The sequence below is a fragment of the Squalius cephalus genome (assembly GCF_949319135.1).
Source record: "Squalius cephalus genome assembly, chromosome: 11".
NCBI classification, from domain to species: domain Eukaryota; kingdom Metazoa; phylum Chordata; class Actinopteri; order Cypriniformes; family Leuciscidae; genus Squalius; species Squalius cephalus.
In genome coordinates, this window is record NC_137132.1 from 3,625,765 (window position 1) to 3,648,500 (window position 22,736).

The 22,736-nt window shown below is 36.8% G+C and overlaps 1 protein-coding gene across 4 annotated transcripts in view; it reads left to right on the forward strand.

The window, feature by feature from the left end:
* Window positions 1–22,736, forward strand: part of fgf12b (fibroblast growth factor 12b) — a 78,478-nt gene that overhangs the window by 35,398 nt on the left and 20,344 nt on the right. For 3 of the 4 annotated variants that reach the window (XM_079886676.1, XM_079886674.1, XM_079886675.1), the window contains exon 2: window positions 21,428–21,538. In XM_079886676.1, coding sequence (XP_079742802.1) covers window positions 21,428–21,538 — 111 coding nt within the window. Of the gene's footprint in view, window positions 1–15,882; window positions 16,605–21,427; window positions 21,539–22,736 lie in introns of those variants that run through there. The other variant, XM_079886677.1, reaches the window with a different exon arrangement.

Genomic DNA, 22,736 nt, shown 5'->3' on the forward strand with positions numbered 1-22,736 from the left:
CCAAGCCTGTCACTTGAAGCAAATATCCATTCCTTCTTAAATGTCCGCGCCAGCGAGCGTGTTGAGCCGTTTAGTGAAACTGACGCAAATAACAGTTTAAATAAATAAAATACTTCTGATATAAACATTTATATTAAATATGCCATTCAAATTAATGGAGTTAAACACTTAAACATGAAATCATTACTGAAGTTACAACATTTTTTTAAATTCAATCATTAGAAATATTTGTTGTGGATGCGATGTGTTTTTGAACACTTTTCCTGTGGCGTGCTTTAATGTTTTAACCACAGAGATAATTGCTTATCATAATAATACCAGATTGTCTGAGAAAATAGTTTCGTGCAAATAATGCCCAAGGCCTATCTGTTTCCATTAAAAATATAAATCAATTAAAAATACAATTCGGCAAGTGGAAAAGATTGAGAAAAACTTTCTCTGAAATGTATTTTACACTATTTGATTTATGTAGGCTATTCAAAAACAAGGCAAGGATAGACAACTACTTGATTTGTATTAATGTAATGTTTCTTGTACCGTTTATATCATTTGCATATGATTATTCATCCACGTGATAACGTTTAAGTTATCACGTGGATGAATAATCATATGCAAATGATATGTAGATGAGGATCTGCATAGTAAAATTAGGCGTTGTAAGCTCCATATATGGTTATTTCGGGGAAAGAGACGCATATACGCACAATCTTCCGCTGATTGGGATTTATAAAGTGAATTCTGCGCAGGTTCTGGCGTACGAACGGTTTTATAAGTCTGAATATTTTTTTGCGTACGCCATTTTTGGCTTTCGGGCGCACGTACACTTTTAGTAAGGTTCCTACGCACAGTTTTATAAATGAGGCCCCTGAACAAGTGTTCGTGAACTCGTGCTTCAGGGCACACGGACAACAGAACACCTTCCTGTTCTGCTCTTTATAATGAGACTGGTGTGTGTTTGCATCACACAGAGAGTCTGTGCGGACTATTAAAATGAAACGGTGAATTCAGAGATAAACTTGACTTCATTTACTATTAAAATACTTCAGAGCATTAGGACAAATTTAAAGTGTGTGGGTTTTTAGAGATGATAATTATTATTATTTGATCCTTAAAGGGGTGGTTGATTATGATTTGACTTTTCTAACTTTAGTTAGTGTGTAATGTTGCTGTTTGAGCATAAACAACATCTGTAAAGTTACAACGCTCAACGCTCAAAGCAAAGGGAGATATTTGCTTTTAAAGAAATCACTTTTTAAGGACTACAACAAACGGCTGGTAGAGACTACACCACATTCCTCCCGGGTTAGTGACATCACCAACCCTAGAATTTACATAAACCCCGCCCCCTGAACACGATTTATAGATTATCATGACAGAATATGCTAATCAATGACTAGAAGATAACTACACATCAGCTTCATAAATTCATCAACTAACCGTTCAGAAATGTCCTGTTGCTTCTACATGTTGTCTCTTCTTCTTGAGTCTCTCCATCATTGTCTGACTCCGGTTTGAACATAAAAGGCTAAAAGTTTTTGAAATGTTCAGTGCGTGTGTGTGTGAGGTAAAAGGACACAAGCTGTTGTAGCTCCGCCCCCTGTGCCGGGAGCAGCAGCTCATTTGCATTTAAAGGAACAGACACAAAACGGTGTGTTTTTGCTCACCCTCAAAAAGTGACAATTTTAACATGCTATATAAAAATATCTGTGGGGTATTTTGAGTTAAAACTTCACACACACACTCTGGGGACATCAGAGACTTATTTTACATCTTATGAAAAGAGCATTATATCGCATTTCATAAAAAAAAAAAATAAAAAAAAATGTTTCTCTGTTTTTAATAGTGATGCACTGATATGGCCGATTCCGATATTGACTTCTGAGGTTTTTTCTTTTTCTTTAAGCAACAAACAAGAAAGAATATAAGTATACATAAGCAAGATGTTTATTTGGTATTTAACATGCCAAACTTGCTTTTGGCTGATGAAAACAAAACAATAATTTTAAAAAATATTAAGCAGCAGAACTGTTTCCAACTTTGATAATGAATCCTCATATTAGAATGATTTCTGAAGGATCATGTGATAGACTGGAGTAATGATCCTGAAAATTCAGCTTTGCATCACAGAAATAAATGATAAATTTAAAGTATAATAAATTGAAAACCAATTATTTTAAATTGTAATAATATATCACAATATTAAAAAAAAATTCTGTATTTTTGATCAAATAAATGCAGGCTTGATGAGCAGAAGAAACTTCTTTCAAAAACATTAAAAATAGTAATGTTTCCAAACTTTTGACCTGTACTGTATATAATGTCTGTGCAAAAAGACTATTTAAATATTAACCCTGCATGTTCTGCTTGTCTCTGTGTGAATGAATGGCGCAGACGCGCGGTTTCATTTACCTCACACACACTGAAGCACGAGTGACGCTTGCGCTGTTTTCAGTCTCTGCTGCCTCACGATACGAGGACATGAACGCATGAACTTCATCTCCAGAGCCACTCTGAGAGTCACTTCATGAGCATTTTACCATTTAATTTGAGAAAAAACTATCGTCATATCATACACACACAGAAACTCAAAGGACGTCACGGCAACCCGTCAAAATAAAAGTTCGGTTTAACTTGAAGAAATTGACAGAAATAATTATATTAGGATTCTGTACAGTAGATTTAGCTACGTCTCCATGGGATTTTTTTTTAATGAGCAATATTTACGTTTAAACAACATGTAGCCTTTAATGCTTATGTGTATTATTTACTTATGATTACCGTTATAAATAAAGTAATTGAATTGAATTTAATATTTTTTTCAAATAGTTAAATAAAATAGAAAAAAAGTTCCAACAGATTTTGCTGTGGTACCGAAATTGGAACCGAGAACCGTAAATTTTTAATGGTATCGGTACCGACTACTGGAATTTTGGGATCGTGACATCCCTATCGCACAATATATATCGCAATGTCTGTTTTTCTGATTTCGTGCAGCCCTAGTTGAAATCAGAATTGTTGGGCTCTATTGTTGTTCTTCCACAGGTGCATTATGGGATCTCGCCAGTGTCTCTGAGCCTGATCACAGATTCCAGCAATGCATTTGGAAGCTGCCCCAGTTTTTAATCAATAACTACACACACACACACACACACACACACACACACACACACACACACACACTATATCCAATTACTGGTGCCATTACAGTCAGAGCTGCTGATTTACAGATCCCACACACTTTCTGACTGAACCCACTCAGATCATTATAGATAATTATGTCAGTACTATAGCTTGTTGTGGTTTTTACTATTATAAAAGCATAAACGTACGCTGTTATGTTGGCATTGGTGTCAGACACCATCCAGGAGGGATTTGAATGTTGTTCTGCACGTCATGAATAAACCAGAGTGTGCTAAAGATCATAAATCACACACAGTGTCATCAGAAAGAGTGTGTTTTTGAATGAACTGCATCAACACCGAGACAAAATCCCATGTTTAATAGCCATTGAAACCATGTGACGGTTGTGTCGGGGTTAACAATATGTGTATGTTTTGTAGTGTACTTGTTTAGGTGTGGACTATAGACACGTCTTCAGTAATGTTCAGGCAGAAATAATTCATGAATCTGGTTATTTATAGCAACCTGACCTTGATTTTTTTTTTTTTTTTTTTTCTGCAGTGATAGTTTAAACGCTGTGAGAGCGATAGACGCCGTGGGGTGTTTGGTTAATAGTTCTGTCATGTCACACGTCATATCGGTACACACACACACTGCAGATGCTCTCAAACACACCTGCATTATCCAGTCACCTTTCCCATTTTGAAGAAGTGTTGCCATAGTTACAGTACTTCCCAACACTTTGCCTTACAATGGCAACTATTCTCTCCTTAAAGTGAAGGTGTCACTGCAGGGCTGCCATTGTGTGACCGTTGTTATCCCAGCATCGCATGCTGTGTGAACGTTTTATGTTCGGACATTAATCTGCAGGATTGTAGCACAGAGAAGTGTGTTGAATGCATTACTTTTTGAGTTGTGTTTGGGAATAAGTATTGCGTTTTTACCAAGCGGCAGCCTTCCTCTCTCTCTCTTGAAACCAACACAGAAGTGACTTAAAGGAGTAGTTCACTTTCAAATGAAAATTAGCCCATGATTTACTCTCCCTCAAGCCATCCTCAGTGTATATGACTTTCTTCTTTCAAGCTCAAAAACATGCATCTATCCATCATAAACGAACTTCACGCGGCTCCGGGGAGTTAATAAAGGCCTTCTGAAGCAAAACGATGAGTTTGTGTAAGAAGAGTATTCATATTTAAAGGGGTGGTATAATGCCCTTTTCACAAGATGTAAAATAAGTCTCTGGTGTCCCCAGAGTGTGTGTGTGAAGTTTTAGCTCAAAATACCCCACAGATATTTTTATATAGCATGTTAAAGTTGTCACTTTTTGAGGGTGAGCAAAAAACACAGTTTTTGTGTCTGTTCCTTTAAATGTAAATGAGCTGCTGCTCCCGGCACAGGGGGCGGAGCTTCAAGAGCTTGTGTCCTTTTACCTCACACACACACACGCACTGAACATTTCCAAAAAAATGTAGTCTTTTATGTTCAAACCAGAGTCAGACAATGATGGAGAGACTCAAGAAGAAGTGACAACATGTAGAAGCAACAGGACATTTCTGAATGAGATATAAACACTGAACAAGATATAAACTCACAATTGCATGTTATAAAGTCCGAATAACAAGATATAAACTCACAGTTACATAATGTAAAGTCTGAATAACGAGATATGAACTCACAATTGCATGTTATAAAGTCAGAATAATGAGATATAAACTCAGCTGCATGTTATAGTCAGAATAACGAGATATAAACTCATAGTTGCGTGTTATAAAGTCAGACTAACGAGATATAAACTCACAATTGCATGTTATAAAGTCAGAATAATGAGATATAAACTCAGTTGCATGTTATAGTGAGAATAATGAGTATAAACTCACAGTTGCGTGTTATAAAGTCAGACTAACGAGATATAAACTCACAATTGCATGTTATAAAGTCCGAATAACGAGATATAAACTCACAATTAAATGTTATAAAGTCAGAATAACGAGATATAAACTCACAGTTGCGTTATAAAGTCCGAATAACGAGATATAAACTCACAATTAAATGTTATAAAGTCCGAATAACGAGATATAAACTCACAATTAAATGTTATAAAGTCAGAATTGCAAGATATAAACTCACAGTTGCATGTTATAAAGTCCGAATAACGAGATATAAACTCACAATTAAATGTTATAAATTTAGAATTGCAAGATATAAACTCACAATTGCATGTTATAAAGTCAGAATTGCAAGATATAAACTCACAATTGCATGTTATAAAGTCAGAATAATGAGATATAAACTCAGTTGCATGTTATAGTCAGAATAACGAGATATAAACTCACAGTTGTGCGTTATAAAGTCAGAATAACGAGTATAAACTCACAGTTGCATGTTATAAAGTCAGAATAACGAGATATAAACTCACAGTTGCATGTTATAAAGTCCGAATAACGAGATATAAACTCACAATTAAATGTTATAATGTCAGAATAACGAGATATAAACTCACAGTTGCGTGTTATAAAGTCAGACTAACGAGATATAAACTCACAATTGCATGTTATAAAGTCCGAATAACGAGATATAAACTCACAATTAAATGTTATAAAGTCAGAATAACGAGATATAAACTCACAGTTGCATGTTATAAAGTCCAAATAACGAGATATAAACTCACAATTAAATGTTATAAAGTCCGAATAACGAGATATAAACTCACAATTAAATGTTATAAAGTCAGAATAACGAGATATAAACTCACAATTGCATGTTATAAAGTCAGAATTGCAAGATATAAACTCAGTTGCATGTTATAGTCAGAATAACGAGATATAAACTCACAGTTGTGCGTTATAAAGTCAGAATAACGAGTATAAACTCACAGTTGCATGTTATAAAGTCAGAATAACGATATAAACTCACAGTTGCATGTTATAAAGTCCGAATAACGAGATATAAACTCACAATTAAATGTTATAAAGTCAGAATAACGAGATATAAACTCACAATTAAATGTTATAAAGTCAGAATAACGAGATATAAACTCAGTTGCGTGTTATAAAGTCAGAATAACGAGTATAAACTCAGTTGCGTGTTATAAAGTCAGAATAATGAGTATAAACTCACAATTGCATGTTATAAAGTCAGAATAACGAGATATAAACTCACAATTGCGTGTTATAAAGTCAGAATTGCAAGATATAAACTCACAATTGCGTGTTATAAAGTCAGAATAACGAGATATAAACTCACAATTGCATGTTATAAAGTCAGAATTGCAAGATATAAACTCACAATTGCGTGTTATAAAGTCAGAATAACGAGATATAAACTCACAATTGCATGTTATAAAGTCAGAATTGCAAGATATAAACTCACAATTGCGTGTTATAAAGTCAGAATTGCAAGATATAAACTCACAATTGCGTATTATAAAGTCAGAATAACGAGATATAAACTCACAATTAAATGTTATAAAGTCCGAATAACGAGATATAAACTCACAGTTGCGTGTTATAAAGTCAGAATTGCAAGATATAAACTCACAATTGCATGTTATAAAGTCAGAATAACGAGATATAAACTCACAATTGCATGTTATAAAGTCAGAATTGCAAGATATAAACTCACAATTGCGTGTTATAAAGTCAGAATTGCAAGATATAAACTCACAATTGCATGTTATAAAGTCAGAATTGCAAGATATAAACTCACAATTGCGTATTATAAAGTCAGAATGACGAGATATAAACTCACAATTAAATGTTATAAAGTCAGAATAACGAGTATAAACTCACAATTGCATGTTATAAAGTCAGAATAATGAGATATAAACTCAGTTGCATGTTATAGTCAGAATAACGAGATATAAACTCACAGTTGCATGTTATAAAGTCAGAATAACGAGTAGCCTATAAACTCACAGTTGCACGGTATAAAGTCCGAATAACGAGATATAAACTCACAATTAAATGTTATAAAGTCCGAATAACGAGATATAAACTCACAATTGCATGTTATAAAGTCAGAATAATGAGATATAAACTCACAATTGCATGTTATAAAGTCAGAATAATGAGATATAAACTCAGTTGCATGTTATAGTCAGAATAACGAGATATAAACTCACAGTTGCATGTTATAAAGTCAGAATAACGAGTATAAACTCACAGTTGCATGTTATAAAGTCCGAATAACGAGATATAAACTCACAATTAAATGTTATAAAGTCAGAATAACGAGATATAAACTCAGTTGCGTGTTATAAAGTCAGAATAACGAGTATAAACTCACAATTGCATGTTATAAAGTCAGAATAACGAGTATAAACTCACAATTGCATGTTATAAAGTCAGAATTGCAAGATATAAACTCACAGTTGCATGTTATAAAGTCCGAATAACGAGATATAAACTCACAATTAAATGTTATAAAGTCAGAATTGCAAGATATAAACTCACAATTGCGTGTTATAAAGTCCGAATTGCAAGATATAAACTCACAATTGCGTGTTATAAAGTCAGAATAACGAGATATAAACTCACAATTGCATGTTATAAAGTCAGAATAACGAGATATAAACTCATATTTGCGTGTTATAAAGTCAGAATTGCAAGATATAAACTCAGTTGCGTGTTATAAAGTCAGAATAACGAGATATAAACTCACAATTGCATGTTATAAAGTCAGAATAATGAGATATAAACTCAGTTGCATGTTATAGTCAGAATAACGAGATATAAACTCACAATTGCATGTTATAAAGTCAGAATAACGAGTATAAACTCACAGTTGCATGTTATAAAGTCCGAATAACGAGATATAAACTCACAATTAAATGTTATAGTCAGAATAACGAGATATAAACTCAGTTGCGTGTTATAAAGTCAGAATAACGAGTATAAACTCACAATTGCATGTTATAAAGTCAGAATAACGAGTATAAACTCACAATTGCATGTTATAAAGTCAGAATTGCAAGATATAAACTCACAGTTGCATGTTATAAAGTCCGAATAACGAGATATAAACTCACAATTAAATGTTATAAAGTCAGAATTGCAAGATATAAACTCACAATTGCGTGTTATAAAGTCCGAATTGCAAGATATAAACTCACAATTGCGTGTTATAAAGTCCGAATAACGAGATATAAACTCACAATTGCATGTTATAAAGTCAGAATAACGAGATATAAACTCATATTTGCGTGTTATAAAGTCAGAATTGCAAGATATAAACTCAGTTGCGTGTTATAAAGTCAGAATAACGAGATATAAACTCACAATTGCATGTTATAAAGTCAGAATAACGAGATATAAACTCATATTTGCGTGTTATAAAGTCAGAATTGCAAGATATAAACTCAGTTGCGTGTTATAAAGTCAGAATAACGAGTATAAACTCACAATTGCATGTTATAAAGTCAGAATAACGAGTATAAACTCACAGTTGCATGTTATAAAGTCAGAATAACGAGTATAAACTCACAATTGCATGTTATAAAGTCAGAATAACGAGATATAAACTCACAATTGCATGTTATAAAGTCAGAATAACGAGTATAAACTCACAATTGCATGTTATAAAGTCAGAATAACGAGATATAAACTCACAATTGCATGTTATAAAGTCAGAATAACGAGATATAAACTCACAATTGCATGTTATAAAGTCAGAATAACGAGTATAAACTCACAATTGCATGTTATAAAGTCAGAATAACGAGTATAAACTCACAATTGCATGTTATAAAGTCAGAATAACGAGTATAAACTCACAATTGCATGTTATAAAGTCAGAATAACGAGTATAAACTCACAATTGCATGTTATAAAGTCAGAATAACGAGTATAAACTCACAGTTGCGAGTTATAAAGTCCGAATTGCAAGATATAAACTCAGTTGCGTGTTATAGTCAGAATAACGAGATATAAACTCAGTTGCGTGTTATAAAGTCAGAATAACGAGTATAAACTCACAGTTGCATGTTATAAAGTCAGAATTGCAAGATATAAACTCAGTTGCGTGTTATAGTCAGAATAACGAGATATAAACTCACAATTGCATGTTATAAAGTCAAATAATGAGATATAAACTCACAAGTTAAAAAGTCCAATTCTACGGAAAAAAAGACTGACTTTTTCCCTCAGAATTTTGAGTTTATATCTTACAATTCTGACTTTATAACACGCAATTGTGACTTAAAATCACACAATTGTGAGAAAAAAAGTAAGAATCGTGATTTATTTTTTATTCTGTGGTGGTAAACAAGCTATTCTATAGTATCAGGATGTTTTACTGCCACCTAGTGGAGATGATCCAGATGACACTCTTTCTCTTTTGAACCAAAATAAAAAAAATGAGGACAGCATGATGAGGTCATAAAGGATTGTATAAATGAAATGCATGATTCTGGGAGATCAAAGGCACTGCATTATACATCGGTTGCTAATATGGATATAAATAGTACCATGACTTGCTCTAATCAAGGACTTCCATTGCCTGCATTTAAAGTCTCAAATCAGTGTGAGTGAATGTTTATAGGCATTTTGCTGTTGCTGTTGTTGTTGTTTGTTGAAGGTTTTAAAGCTGCATGCGGATGTGAGAGCGGTACTGATGTGAGTGCAGGCAGATGCTCATAAATGATGCAGGCTCTCAGAATAAACGACTGCGTCACGCAAATACACTGGTACACATGAAACATTCATCGCACTCTCTCTCTGTAGTGTTTATTTGTGGAGCTGCCGATGCTGTTGTGTTTAGTGGATGATGATGATGATGGTGGAGGCTGCGCTTCACACTGCTCACCACTAAGCGGCAGCATTGAGCAGTTGACTTAGTGAGCTGCACTTCTATAGGCATCACAGAGTGCAAAGTCTAGTTAGGTAGTTTAATAATACTGCCTTTTAATGCAGTGTCATTTCTAGAATGCAAGGCTGGAATCATAGATGTAAAGTTAAATATATTTGTGTAGCGCTATTCACAATACACATCGTTTCAAAGCAGCTTTACAGAAAATCTGCATAGTTAAAGTCGCCCTGTGGTGAAAATCCAGCTTTTGATGTAGTTTATGTGTCTATGTGGTGTTTTTAATATGCTTTAAGTCAAACCGTGTGTAAGTTCATAAGTCGACAGCATTGCTGAGTATTTCCTCCTTAAAACTGCAGTGAACCAAAGACAGTCTCAAAAACACGCTTTGAAATCGCTGGTGTTTCTGACGTCACAAACTACCTTGTAACCAATCAGATCAACGTGTGATCGTCAACCAGTGGATCTCTGAGCTGAGTGAGTGAGTGGAGGCGGGGCTCAATTGCATATTCATAGAACCGCGCATACTAAATGAGCAAGATCGTAGAGTTGCATTCAAGCTATTTTAAGGAATGAAGGAAAAAACATTTTAATATTTAATTTTGTTGACCAAAGATGAGTTTAAGGGACTTAACCCCTTAACGCCCACTGTCGCGAATTTGCAACAAACCCCTTCCATTCAGACTGCAGGCGAGATAGCCTGTGTTTTCCCCCAATGCCTGTTTGTGCACATTCGATACATACCTAGGAACATTTTGCACGCACTGGTTTCTCGTAGGAGCGGTCGGAGTGGGAACTACATCCGGTTCACCGAAGCTAATATTTTGGTTTGCAAAATCCGCATATCAAGGGCGCAAATGTGGAGAAATTGCCCAAAATGAGTTAAGTTGTGCTAAGATAAAAATATGTACCAGCTTATTGATTGCTTCTATAGCTATGTTATTCATATAGACTTCATGTGACGAATATTTTTTACGTACTTTGTAGATTTCTGTTTGTAGCAAATTTGCGACATTGGTCCATAACGGCTGGATTGGGCTAATGGCTACATATTATAATAATGCTGTATTTAGATGGTTTCAGCCAAAAAAAATATTTTTTTTATTTATTTTTTTTTCACAAAAAATAGCATGTTAGGATATAACACTATAAGAATATATAATGTATGCACTGGAGAAACAAGGAAAGAGTTAAACAGAGTGTAACATGGAATGTATAAAAACTACTGTCAATAGGGAGTAGGAGAGTGTTTTGTTTCTTGCTGTTGTCAAGATTCATTAATTTGTCAATTAAAGTTTATAAGTTCTAACAACTTTGTGCAATGAATAAAATCTACATACCTGAGATGGGAAAATGTGTTTTATTAATTTTACCATTTTGTAAAAATTACCCTAAATGCCTGTTGTCGCAAATTTGCAACATACCAAAATTTCTATTTATTTGTTGTGCAAAAGTGAAATTGATAATCTCAACATTATTTACCATCTACTTAAAGGCAAAAACAAATTTTTTTTATATATACAGCTATATAAATTCAGGCGTTAATTAAATATAGTTTACAATATAGAAACAAGCAAGATTGAGATTTGCTTAGAAGAAATGATTCTATATAGAATCTTTAAGGGTTCCATCAGGCGCTATTTTATTTGTTTAAATTTTATGAATGGAGTAGTTTGTAAACATACCTTATCACTAGAAACTTTTTTAAATAACTATAAACATGAACGTATTATGCAATCATGTAAGACATTTCTCCTTATATAGAGAGCCTTTTTAGCATAAAGGGTTCTTTAGAATTGAGTCAAGAACCCTAAAGTTCCATATAGAACCCTATTGAACCTTTTTTCTAAGACTATATATTGATTTACGTGAGTGTACTGTAAGTATGTGGATATTGTTGGACAAAGTTTGTACACAGAGCTGAGCGATAATACATTTTGTGTTGAAACACTGAAGCTGCTGAGATTGGCTGGTAAAGTAGGATGTCCTTTATATACAACTTTTAATATATAGCTGGGCGATAATATAAAAAATTTCGACTTGTAAGCAATGCCGGGTTCAGACTACACGATATCGGGTACGTGGTGATTCGTAAACGACAACTGCCATCGGGACGCATCAGACAGAAATATTGTGTAGTGAACCCAGCATAATTCATTTAGTATCTGAAAGCGTTTATACTAATATAGTGTGTTACAGACAGCATGTTTAAAATTCTGTATTTATATAAGTGTGTCCATGTGAAGGGGTCAAGACATTGATCACAATGACAGCGGAAACTTCAAAATAGTTGATGACCTGTGTGTGTGTTGGTGTTGAGTTTTCAGATCAATTTCCAAACTGCTCCATCAGGGGTCATAATAATGACAGATTGCGATTGGTTCCTTCCTTCATCGACTGACCAATCAGAGCACGGCTCCCACCAACCCAAAGACACTGAATACAGATTATAGAGTTTCAGTTTCCGTCTCTTTTCTTATTTTCCCAAATCTGATCTCTGATTTGAAACGTACACTCATTTTGGGATGGGTATAGGATACACTCTTCAGAACACACACACACACCTGCAGTGCTGAGATGGGGTTATACTACTCCTGGGTCACTGGGGTCATCTTCAACACTCGTCTATCAGCTCGGCCTTCCTCTTCCTCCTTATTCTCATCTTGTTCTTTACAGGTCACTGCGCTTTGGTGACTCAACAGAAAAATCTCATATTTAAAGGTGCATTGTGTAATATTTAAGAGATGCCGCTAAACATCACACAGCGGACCTTTAAATGTATACGCTCATTTCCGCCTGCCTTGAGATAATTTTTTCCATCATCTGGCGCTAATTTAAAGGGGTGGTGTAATGCCCTTTTCACAAGATGTACAATAAGTCTCTGATGTCCCCAGAGTGTGTGTGTGAAGTTTTAGCTCAAAATACCCCACAGATATTTTTATATAGCATGTTAAAATTGTCACTTTTTGTCCCTTTAAATGCAAATGAGCTGCTGCTCCCGGCACAGGGGGCGGAGCTTCAAGAGCTTGTGTCCTTTTACCTCACACACACACACTCACTGAAAATCTCAAAAACTTTTAGCTTTTTATGTTCAAACCGGAGTCAGTCAATGATGGAGAGACTCAAGAAGAAGTGACAACATGTAGAAGCAACAGCACATTTCTGAACGGTTAGTTGATGAGTTTATGAAGCTGATGTGTAGTTCTCTTCTAGTCATTGATTAGCATATTCTGTCATGATAATCTATAAATCGTGTTCAGGGGGCGGGGTTTATGCAAATTCTAGGGTTGGTGATGTCACTAACCCGGGAGGAATGTGGTGTAGTCTCTACCAGCCGTTTGTTGTAGTCCTTAAAAAGCGATTTCTTTAAAAGCAAATATCTCCCTTTGCTTTGAGCTTTGAGCGTTGTAACTTTGCAGATGTTGTTTATGCTCAAACAGCAACATTACACACTAACTAAAGTTAGGAAAAAAAAAGTTAAAAAGTGAAATCATAATCAACCGCCCCTTTAAAGGGAAAGCACTAGATTTCGTCTGAGATTTAACTCTTTAAGAGGAACTACTTCTTGAACTGCACTAACCTGTAATGGAGGTCCGACCTTCCTCATGAACTATTCATCTCAAAATGAGTAGTTATCCATATTTCATACTGTACATTATAATGTTGTCCAAAAAAAAAAACACATGCATGACCAAAAATATCAATGAAAAGCACATAATTTTGGCACACTAGTTTATTCTCATCACATCATGCACTTAAAGAGTTCAATCTTACTGTAATTTAGTGTTTTCCTTCTTAATATCAGCCATTTTACATTGTGTGTGCGCGTTTGCGAAGCATGCGTGTGTGTGTGTGTGTGTGTGCGTGTGCACAAGTACTACTGGCCTACTCAGCGGAGACTATAGATAGACATCCTCTCTTTCTCTCTTTTCCCCCGTCTCTCTCTTTCTCTCAGTGATAAAATAATCAGTGTTGTGTGATGAAGGTTGAATGATGTATCTGGGTCACAGTGATTGGCCTCTTTACTGGAGACTTCAGAAGCCATCTCTCAGTCAGCACCCGACAGCTCTGTGTCTTCGATACGCTATCGGCACCTGAGTCAGCATCCGCCCGTCGCTACATCTACTCGCGCGGATTAACGGCCGCCGTTCATCGTAACAAGCGATCGCGTGAAGCCAAACCAGCCATAAACGTAATAATCGAACTGCGTTTGAAATGCCCTAATTAAACGTTGTCCTTATGATACTGACTCGTTTACAAGGTTCTGCATTGTAATGATTTATTTGCAACATTTGTTTCGTACTCGACATCTTGCGAGCGACGGTAAACGACTTTTCGCGCTGAATCTGCATTGATTTTTGTCGTAAATTTGAGCCAAGTCTGCGAGGCGTTAGGGCTGTGAAACGATTAATCGCGATTAATCGCATCCAAAATAAAAGTTTGTGTTTACATAATATATGTGTGTGTGTAGTGTACTGTGCATAATTATTTTGTATATATATTGTACATATATTTAAGAAATAGTTGCGTATATATACTGCATGTGCATATATATATATATATATATAGAATTTGTATTATAAATAAATATAAATATTTTATAGATAAATAAGTATTTTATTTATTTTATTTTATTTTTCTTAAATAAATACATGCATGTGTGTATATTTATATATACAAAATAATTATGCACAGTACACACAAATATATTATGTAAACACAAACTTTTATTTTGGATGCGATTAATCGTGATTAATCGTTTCACAGCCCTATTATTTTCATGATTTATCACAACTTTTTATCTTTTGTCAAATCAACTTAGATAATTAATGTGGTTCAGATAACATAATATTTTGAGTTTATGTTAATTAAACCAATTCTCCTTCATTGTATGAACTCAAATTTTTAATTTCAACGAACTCAAAATTTTAAGGCAACCAGGTATCACTTTTTAACGTTAAACCAACAATAACTTTTTACAGTAATCTGTCCAGTGAGAAACACCATTTCAAGCTATGTTTATACATTTGAAAATGCCATGTTTGTTTGACAGCATTTTTCTTGAAAGCTTCTTGTCCACAGATTGATATATATATATATATATATAATTTTTTTAATATTTAGACCACTTCTGTTATTGACTCAGGATGTGAAGAGAGTTTCAACCAGAATAACAAAAAGAGTTTTTATCGAAAAATTGCCTACCCTACCTTTAAATCATCTATACTGTGCTACTGGTGCAATATGCATCACATGACTAAACAATATTACATTTAGGCTACATTTATTCATTTTTCAGATGCTTTTATCCAAAGCGAACAGGAAAGGAATACATGCATGCGATTCATCTTAAAGAGGCAAATAAACACAAGAAGTGCTCATAATACAAAGCAGCATGAGCTGGAATAGGGAGGAATTAAAGGAAAGTTAATAAACAATATGCGTCACATGACTAAACGTGTCAGCGTTCACAAACTGCAGGCTTGTCAAATGCATCCACATCTTCTGGAACGAGAACAAATGTAGGCGGGGCTTGATTTTTATCCATGGGGAATTGTTTGAATGGTTGTGCTTTGCTATTGGTCGATCTCATGTGAGTGACAGGTTGCCCCGCCCTCAAGCCAGTAATGACGTCATCAGAGAAGAGATGTTGCTGCAGAAGGGGAGGGGGAAGTTGTTATGATTCAAGATTACGAGGAACATGAATTTAAACCAAAAATGATGTGCAGGGATGAATCATTTATAATAAATGCTGCAGTATTCCACGACTGTCCATTTTGATTTCATGGTGACTTTGACTTTGAGTTTTGTTGCGGAAGGTTGTGCCATTTCTTTTCGGGAAAGCTGTTGCTTTGACCTCCCCCCCTCTGTTCTCAGTCGAGTCGCTCTCCTTCTCGTTTTCCTTCTTCCTTGTGGTCACACACACACACACACACACACTCCCCCTCCCGTGTCTCTCTTTTCCTCAGCATCATTCTGAACTTCATCTATTCGGCAGGAATCACACAAAATGCGTTCTCGGTTTCTCGGTGAAAAATGTTGGATTTTGCTTTGATGCGTTTCCCTGCACTGGATCTACCGGACAGAAATGTTGCTAAATCAACATGTTGAGGACAAACGGATGTGTTACTGATGATGACAACTTAACAGCATCGACCCTGATTTCATCCGCGCATTTTACACAGAAGCTCTTCGTAGATATCATGAATAACGGACGTTCCCGTTAACTTGTGACTCTCATTTTTTGTACGCTCTCTGCTGTTATGTGGTCTAATTGTGCGGTTATGTAACTCTTAAGTGCTTTCCGTGGTAAGTAACCGAGTCTATCGGTATCGCTCATGCTCCGGTGCATGCCTGCACGAGAGAAGCGCGCGCGCTCGCTCCCTCGCGCCGGTGATCCGCACCGTGAATCCGCACCGAATCTGCACGATCGTCCCCGCACCGACCGGACCCGCGTCCCTCCGTGTCCCGTGAGATGGCCGCGGCGCTCGCGAGCTCGCTCATCCGACAGAAACGGCAGGCGCGCGAGGCGAACAGTGAGCGCGCGACGACCGGCAAGCGTCGCTCCAGCCCGGGCAAAGAGCCGTCCGGGAGAACCTCCCTGTGCAACCGGCACCTGTTCGGGCTCTTCGGTAAAGTCCGATTCTGCAGCGGGAAAAAACGACCCGTGCGACGGAAATCAGGTCAGTTCGTTCACACCTCACGCACACACACACACACACACACACACCTGTGCGCGCAGAGCTCCAGATAAACACCTCGCGTGATGATCACCTGTGCGCGCGGCCAACAGATATATATCTGAGAGTATGATGATATATGTTTATGCTGCACTATGATACTGCAAGTTAGACTGCGTGATTGTTTTATTCATAACTTTGATGATCGCATTAGCATTTATAATATGTTCTATAGCCTATACACTACCAGTCAAAAGTTTTGGATCGGTAAGATTAACCAAGGCTACATTTATTTGATAAAAAAAAAGTAATATTGTGAAATATTATTACAGTTTAGAATAACTGTTTTCTATGTGAATATACAGTAAAGTGTAATTTATTCCTGTGATTTTCCAGCATCATTACTCCAGTCTTCAGTGTCACATGATCCTTCAGAAATCAGTATAATATGATGATTTGATGCTCAAGAAACATTTATGATTATTATCAGTGTTGAAAACAGTTATTTACATTATTTTTCAGGATTCATTGATACATATAAAGTTCAAAACAACAGCATATATTTGAAATAAAATCTTTTGTAACATTATAAATGTCTTTTACTGTCACTTTTGATCAATTTAATTTATCCTAGTATTGATTTCTTTTATTTCTTTCCCCCAAAAAACTTTTGTGTTTAATACTACAAAAGATTATATTTCAAATAAATGCTGTTCTTTTGAACTTTCTATTCATCAAAAAATCCTGAAATAATAATGTAAATAACTGTTTTCAACACTGATAATAATCATAAATGTTTCTTGAGCATCAAATCATCATATTATACTGATTTCTGAAGGATCATGTGACACTGAAGACTGGAGTAATGATGCTGAAAAATCACAGGAATAAATTACACTTTACTGTATATTCACATAGAAAACACTTATTTTAAACTGTAATAATTTCACTATTTTTACTGTATTAAAATAATAAGAATATTTTTTCAGAAACATTTAGAAATCTATATATTCACATAGAAAACAGCTATTTTAAATTGTAATAAAATGTCTCAATATTACTTTTTTATTTATTTTTATTTTATTAATCAAATAAATGCAACCTTTAAAAACATTAAAAATCTTGCCGATCTAAAACGTTTGACTGGTATTGTACCAATAATAAGTAGACAGACAGATTGAAAGTTTCAAGTTTAAACTTCAGTAATGATAATTACATAATGTTTGATGTTATTAATGTACACTATTATAAAGTTTGACCCTGTTACTGTATATTCTGACAGATTACAGGTGTGTGTGTTTTTGTGTTCAAATTAAACATGCATATTAAAGCTGGCAAATCCTATTCTACTCGGTTTGGTTTGTTTATGTCTGACGTCATGTTCACTCCTCTTTGCTTCTCTCCGTTCGTGCTGAGCTCTTCTAAGATGAGGAATATTGTAGAAGTGTGTTTGTAACTCAAATGTCGGAGGTCTTTTTATAGTTTGTGGCCTTTAATCCTGATATTGCCCTGAAGTCACGCTGAGGAGTGAGACGGTGTCACAGGTGTCAGGGAAGGGGAGCCGGTTTACTAACACAATTAGCTATAAAACAATTAACACATTTTAATTGGTTAGCAGCACTTCGGCAGCATGACAGGCTCCTTTTTTAATTCATTCATTTACAACCGTACATCGCATTGATCAGGTCAGCATGCATTATGAGACATCCATTCCCTTAAAACTTGTGCTTGTTTATGTTTTTAGGTGCTATAAAACAGTTGTTGTTGTGTAAGGCAAGGCAAGGCAAGGCAAGTTTATTTATATAGCACATTTCATACACAATGGTAATTCAAAGTGCTTTACATACTATTAAAAATAATCAGAAGAAATAAGAATATACAAAACAGTTTAAAATAAAGAAACAAGAAAGAACTAAAAATAATTAAAACAGTTTAGAATAAAGAACAGTTTAAAATAAAGAAACGAGAAAGAACTAAAAATAATTAAAACAGTTTAGAATAAAGACTAAAATAAGACACAGTATAAACAGTCGGACAAACAGTGACACAGTGCTCATTCATTAAATGCAAAGTTAAACAGAAGTGTTTTGAGTCTGGATTTGAATGTGACTAATGTAGGAGCACATCTGATCTCCTCTGGAAGCTGGTTCCAGCTGCGGCTGGCATAATAGCTAAAAGCAGACTCACCATGCTTAGAGTGAACTCTTGGAACTTCTAGCTGATGTGATCCTAATGATCTGAGTAATCTGTTGGGTTTGTATTCCGTGAGCATATCTGCAATGTATTGAGGTCCTAGGCCATTAAATGATTTATATACTAGTAATAATACTTTAAAATCAATCCTATAAGTAACTGGCAGCCAGTGTAATGACCTGAGTACTGGTGTGATATGATCATATTTTCTGGTTCTGCTAAGAATCCTGGCGGCAGCGTTCTGTATGAGCTGCAAATGTTTTATGGTCTTTTTGGGAAGGCCAGTGAGGAGTCCATTACAATAATCCACCCTGCTGGTGATGAAAGCATGCACTAGTTTTTCTAAGTCTTGACTGGAAACAAAGCATCTAATTCTTGCAATATTTTTCAGATGATAGTATGCTGATTTAGTTATTGCTTTGACATGACTATTGAAACTAAGGTCTGACTCTAAAGACACACCAAGATTCTTGACCTGATTTTTAGTTGTTTGACCTTTAGAGTGAAGGTATGCGTTCACCTTGAGAACTTCATCTTTGTTTCCAAACACAATGACTTCAGTTTTGTCTTTGTTTAACTGTAGAAAGTTTTGGCACATCCAGCTGTTGACTTCATCAATGCATTGAAGCAGAGAGTCAATGGGGCTGTAATCATTAGGCGATAGGGCTAAGTAGATCTGTGTGTCGTCTGCATAGCTGTGGTAAGAGATTTGGTTCTTTCTCATTATTTTGCTTATTATTTTGTATAGTTCTTCATGAGCTGATCAGAAGAACCTGTAATCAAGTCAGCAACCCTTGATTTACTGAACCTAAAGTGCCTCACAAAACAATTGAAGATGTTTATACCAGGCTCTGCAGTTGTGTGTGTGTGTGTGTGTGTGTGTGTGTGTGTGTGTGTGTGTGTGTGTGTGTGTTTCAGATCCTCAGTTGAAGGGGATAGTGACCAGTGTGTGTGTGTGTGTGTGTGTGTGTGTGTGTTTCAGATCCTCAGTTGAAGGGGATAGTGACCAGTGTGTGTGTGTGTGTGTGTGTGTCTGTGTGTGTGTGTGTGTTTCAGATCCTCAGTTGAAGGGGGATAGTGACCAGTGTGTGTGTGTGTGTGTGTGTGTGTGTTTCAGATCCTCAGTTGAAGGGGATAGTGACCAGTGTGTGTGTGTGTGTGTGTGTGTGTGTGTGTGTGTTTCAGATCCTCAGTTGAAGGGGATAGTGACCAGTGTGTGTGTGTGTGTGTGTGTGTGTGTGTGTGTGTTTCAGATCCTCAGTTGAAGGGGATAGTGACCAGTGTGTGTGTGTGTGTGTGTGTGTGTGTGTGTGTTTCAGATCCTCAGTTGAAGGGGGATAGTGACCAGTGTGTGTGTGTGTGTGTGTGTGTGTGTGTGTGTGTGTGTGTGTTTCAGATCCTCAGTTGAAGGGGATAGTGACCAGTGTGTGTGTGTGTGTGTGTGTGTGTGTGTGTGTGTGTGTGTGTGTGTGTGTGTGTGTGTGTTTCAGATCCTCAGTTGAAGGGGATAGTGACCAGGCTCTTCAGTTGTGTGTTGTGACGTGTGTGTGTGTGTGTGTGTGTGTGTTTATGTGTGTGTGTGTGTGTGTGTGTGTGTGTGTGTGTGTGTGTGTTCCAGATCCTCAGTTGAAAGGGATATTGACCAGTGTGTGTGTGTGTGTGTGTGTGTGTGTGTGTGTGTGTGTGTGTGTGTTCCAGATCCTCAGTTGAAGGGGATAGTGACCAGTGTGTGTGTGTGTGTGTGTGTGTGTGTGTGTTTCAGATCCTCAGTTGAAGGGGATAGTGACCAGTGTGTGTGTGTGTGTGTGTGTGTGTGTGTGTGTGTGTGTGTGTGTGTGTGTGTGTTCCAGATCCTCAGTTGAAGGGGATAGTGACCAGTGTGTGTGTGTGTGTGTGTGTTCCAGATCCTCAGTTGAAGGGGATAGTGACCAGTGTGTGTGTGTGTGTGTGTGTGTGTGTGTGTGTGTGTGTTTCAGATCCTCAGTTGAAGGGGATAGTGACCAGTGTGTGTGTGTGTGTGTGTGTGTGTTTCAGATCCTCAGTTGAAGGGGATAGTGACCAGTGTGTGTGTGTGTTTCAGATCCTCAGTTGAAGGGATAGTGACCAGTGTGTGTGTGTGTGTGTGTGTGTGTGTGTTCCAGATCCTCATTTGAAGGGGATAGTGACCAGTGTGTGTGTGTGTGTGTGTGTGTGTTCCAGATCCTCAGTTGAAGGGGATAGTGACCTGTGTGTGTGTGTGTGTGTGTGTGTGTGTGTGTGTGTGTGTGTGTGTGTGTGTGTGTGTTCCAGATCCTCAGTTGAAGGGGATAGTGACCAGTGTGTGTGTGTGTGTGTGTGTGTGTGTGTGTGTTCCAGATCCTCAGTTGAAGGGGATAGTGACCAGCGTGTGTGGGTGTTTATGTGTGTGTGTGTGTGTGTGTGTGTGTGTGTTCCAGATCCTCAGTTGAAGGGGATAGTGACCAGTGTGTGTGTGTGTGTGTGTGTGTGTGTTCCAGATCCTCAGTTGAAGGGGATAGTGACCAGTGTGTGTGTGTGTGTGTGTGTGTGTGTGTGTGTGTGTTCCAGATCCTCAGTTGAAGGGGATAGTGACCAGTGTGTGTGTGTGTGTGTGTGTGTGTGTGTGTGTGTTCCAGATCCTCAGTTGAAGGGGATAGTGACCAGGCTCTTCAGTGAGCAGGGCTTCTACTTGCAGATGCAGCCGGACGGAACCGTCGTTGGGAGTAAAGATGAAAACAGCGACTACAGTGAGTCTCTCTCTCTCCCTTTCTATTCCTCTGTGTCATATGCTCATAAACTCATATGCTCTGAAATACAAAAAGAAAATATCTAATCAGCCAATCACATGGCAGCAACTCAATGCATTTAGACGTGTAGAAATGGGCTGTGTCCAAGGATAGCTTGACGTGATCGAGTTAGCTCAGGGCTTAGGAGCTAATGCTATATGCTACTGGACTCGCGCTACAGTGACAGCTGACTTGAAGAAGTAAAGCCAATACTTAGTTCATGTTTTTGCCCTTTGAAATACTATAATAGTTAAAATACATAACTAAAAGTGAGACTGTGTATCGTGATGCATTATTATTCTGCCAGTTAAAAATGTATTATCATGCAGTAACTTACAATATTGCTCTGAGCTTGTGCGTGTGACAGTGATAGGCCTAGATCACGAAAAAATTGAAGACCGGAAGTACGTCTTTTAGTAGGGATACGGCTCTTCCGGTTAGCTCTTTACAATGGCGGAGTCCGATAGATTCCGCTGGACCAAATCTCTCCGCAACCTGCCTGAAGTCACATATGACGATGTGGTTCGGATGGTAAATGAAAACTCTCAAGTGGAAAAGCGTGAAAGCTGAGGTATGGCTGTCTACGTCCTGACGCAGAGCAACCCGGTAAACTACAACAACAGCGGCGGGCCGTTCGCCAGTTAGGTAAACGTTTCTATGGTAACAGCGAGTTGGACCAATCAGCAGACGTTGCTGCTATGCTTAGGATTGTGGGTAGTGTAGTTTTTTTTCATAAGATCACGGATAAAACATGTTTTTCTTAAAACAAGGTTGATTTCATACTAACTTATAGCTTCTACCGGAGCAAAAACCTTCGTTTCACAACCTCATAGCTCCTGGTCAGTCTACCTCGGATGGTTTAGACATTATGGCTGATAATCTAAATCCTTATGGAGAAATACTGTTGACCGGAAGTTCTGAATCCCTACTCCGCGTTCCGGAAGCAGGAAGTGTGACATAGGCCTATTCATGCACATACATGTCAGTCAGCGCGGCATCGCAAGTCAAGTTCGTAGAGAGCTTTATTCAGTCCACTCAAATGGGTTAAACCATAGATATTACCTAAGGGTGCTTTCATATCTGCAGTTCGGTTCATTTGGTCCGGACCAATGGTGAAAAATGACACTTTGTAGCATTTTTCAGGCGTTTTGGTTCCTTT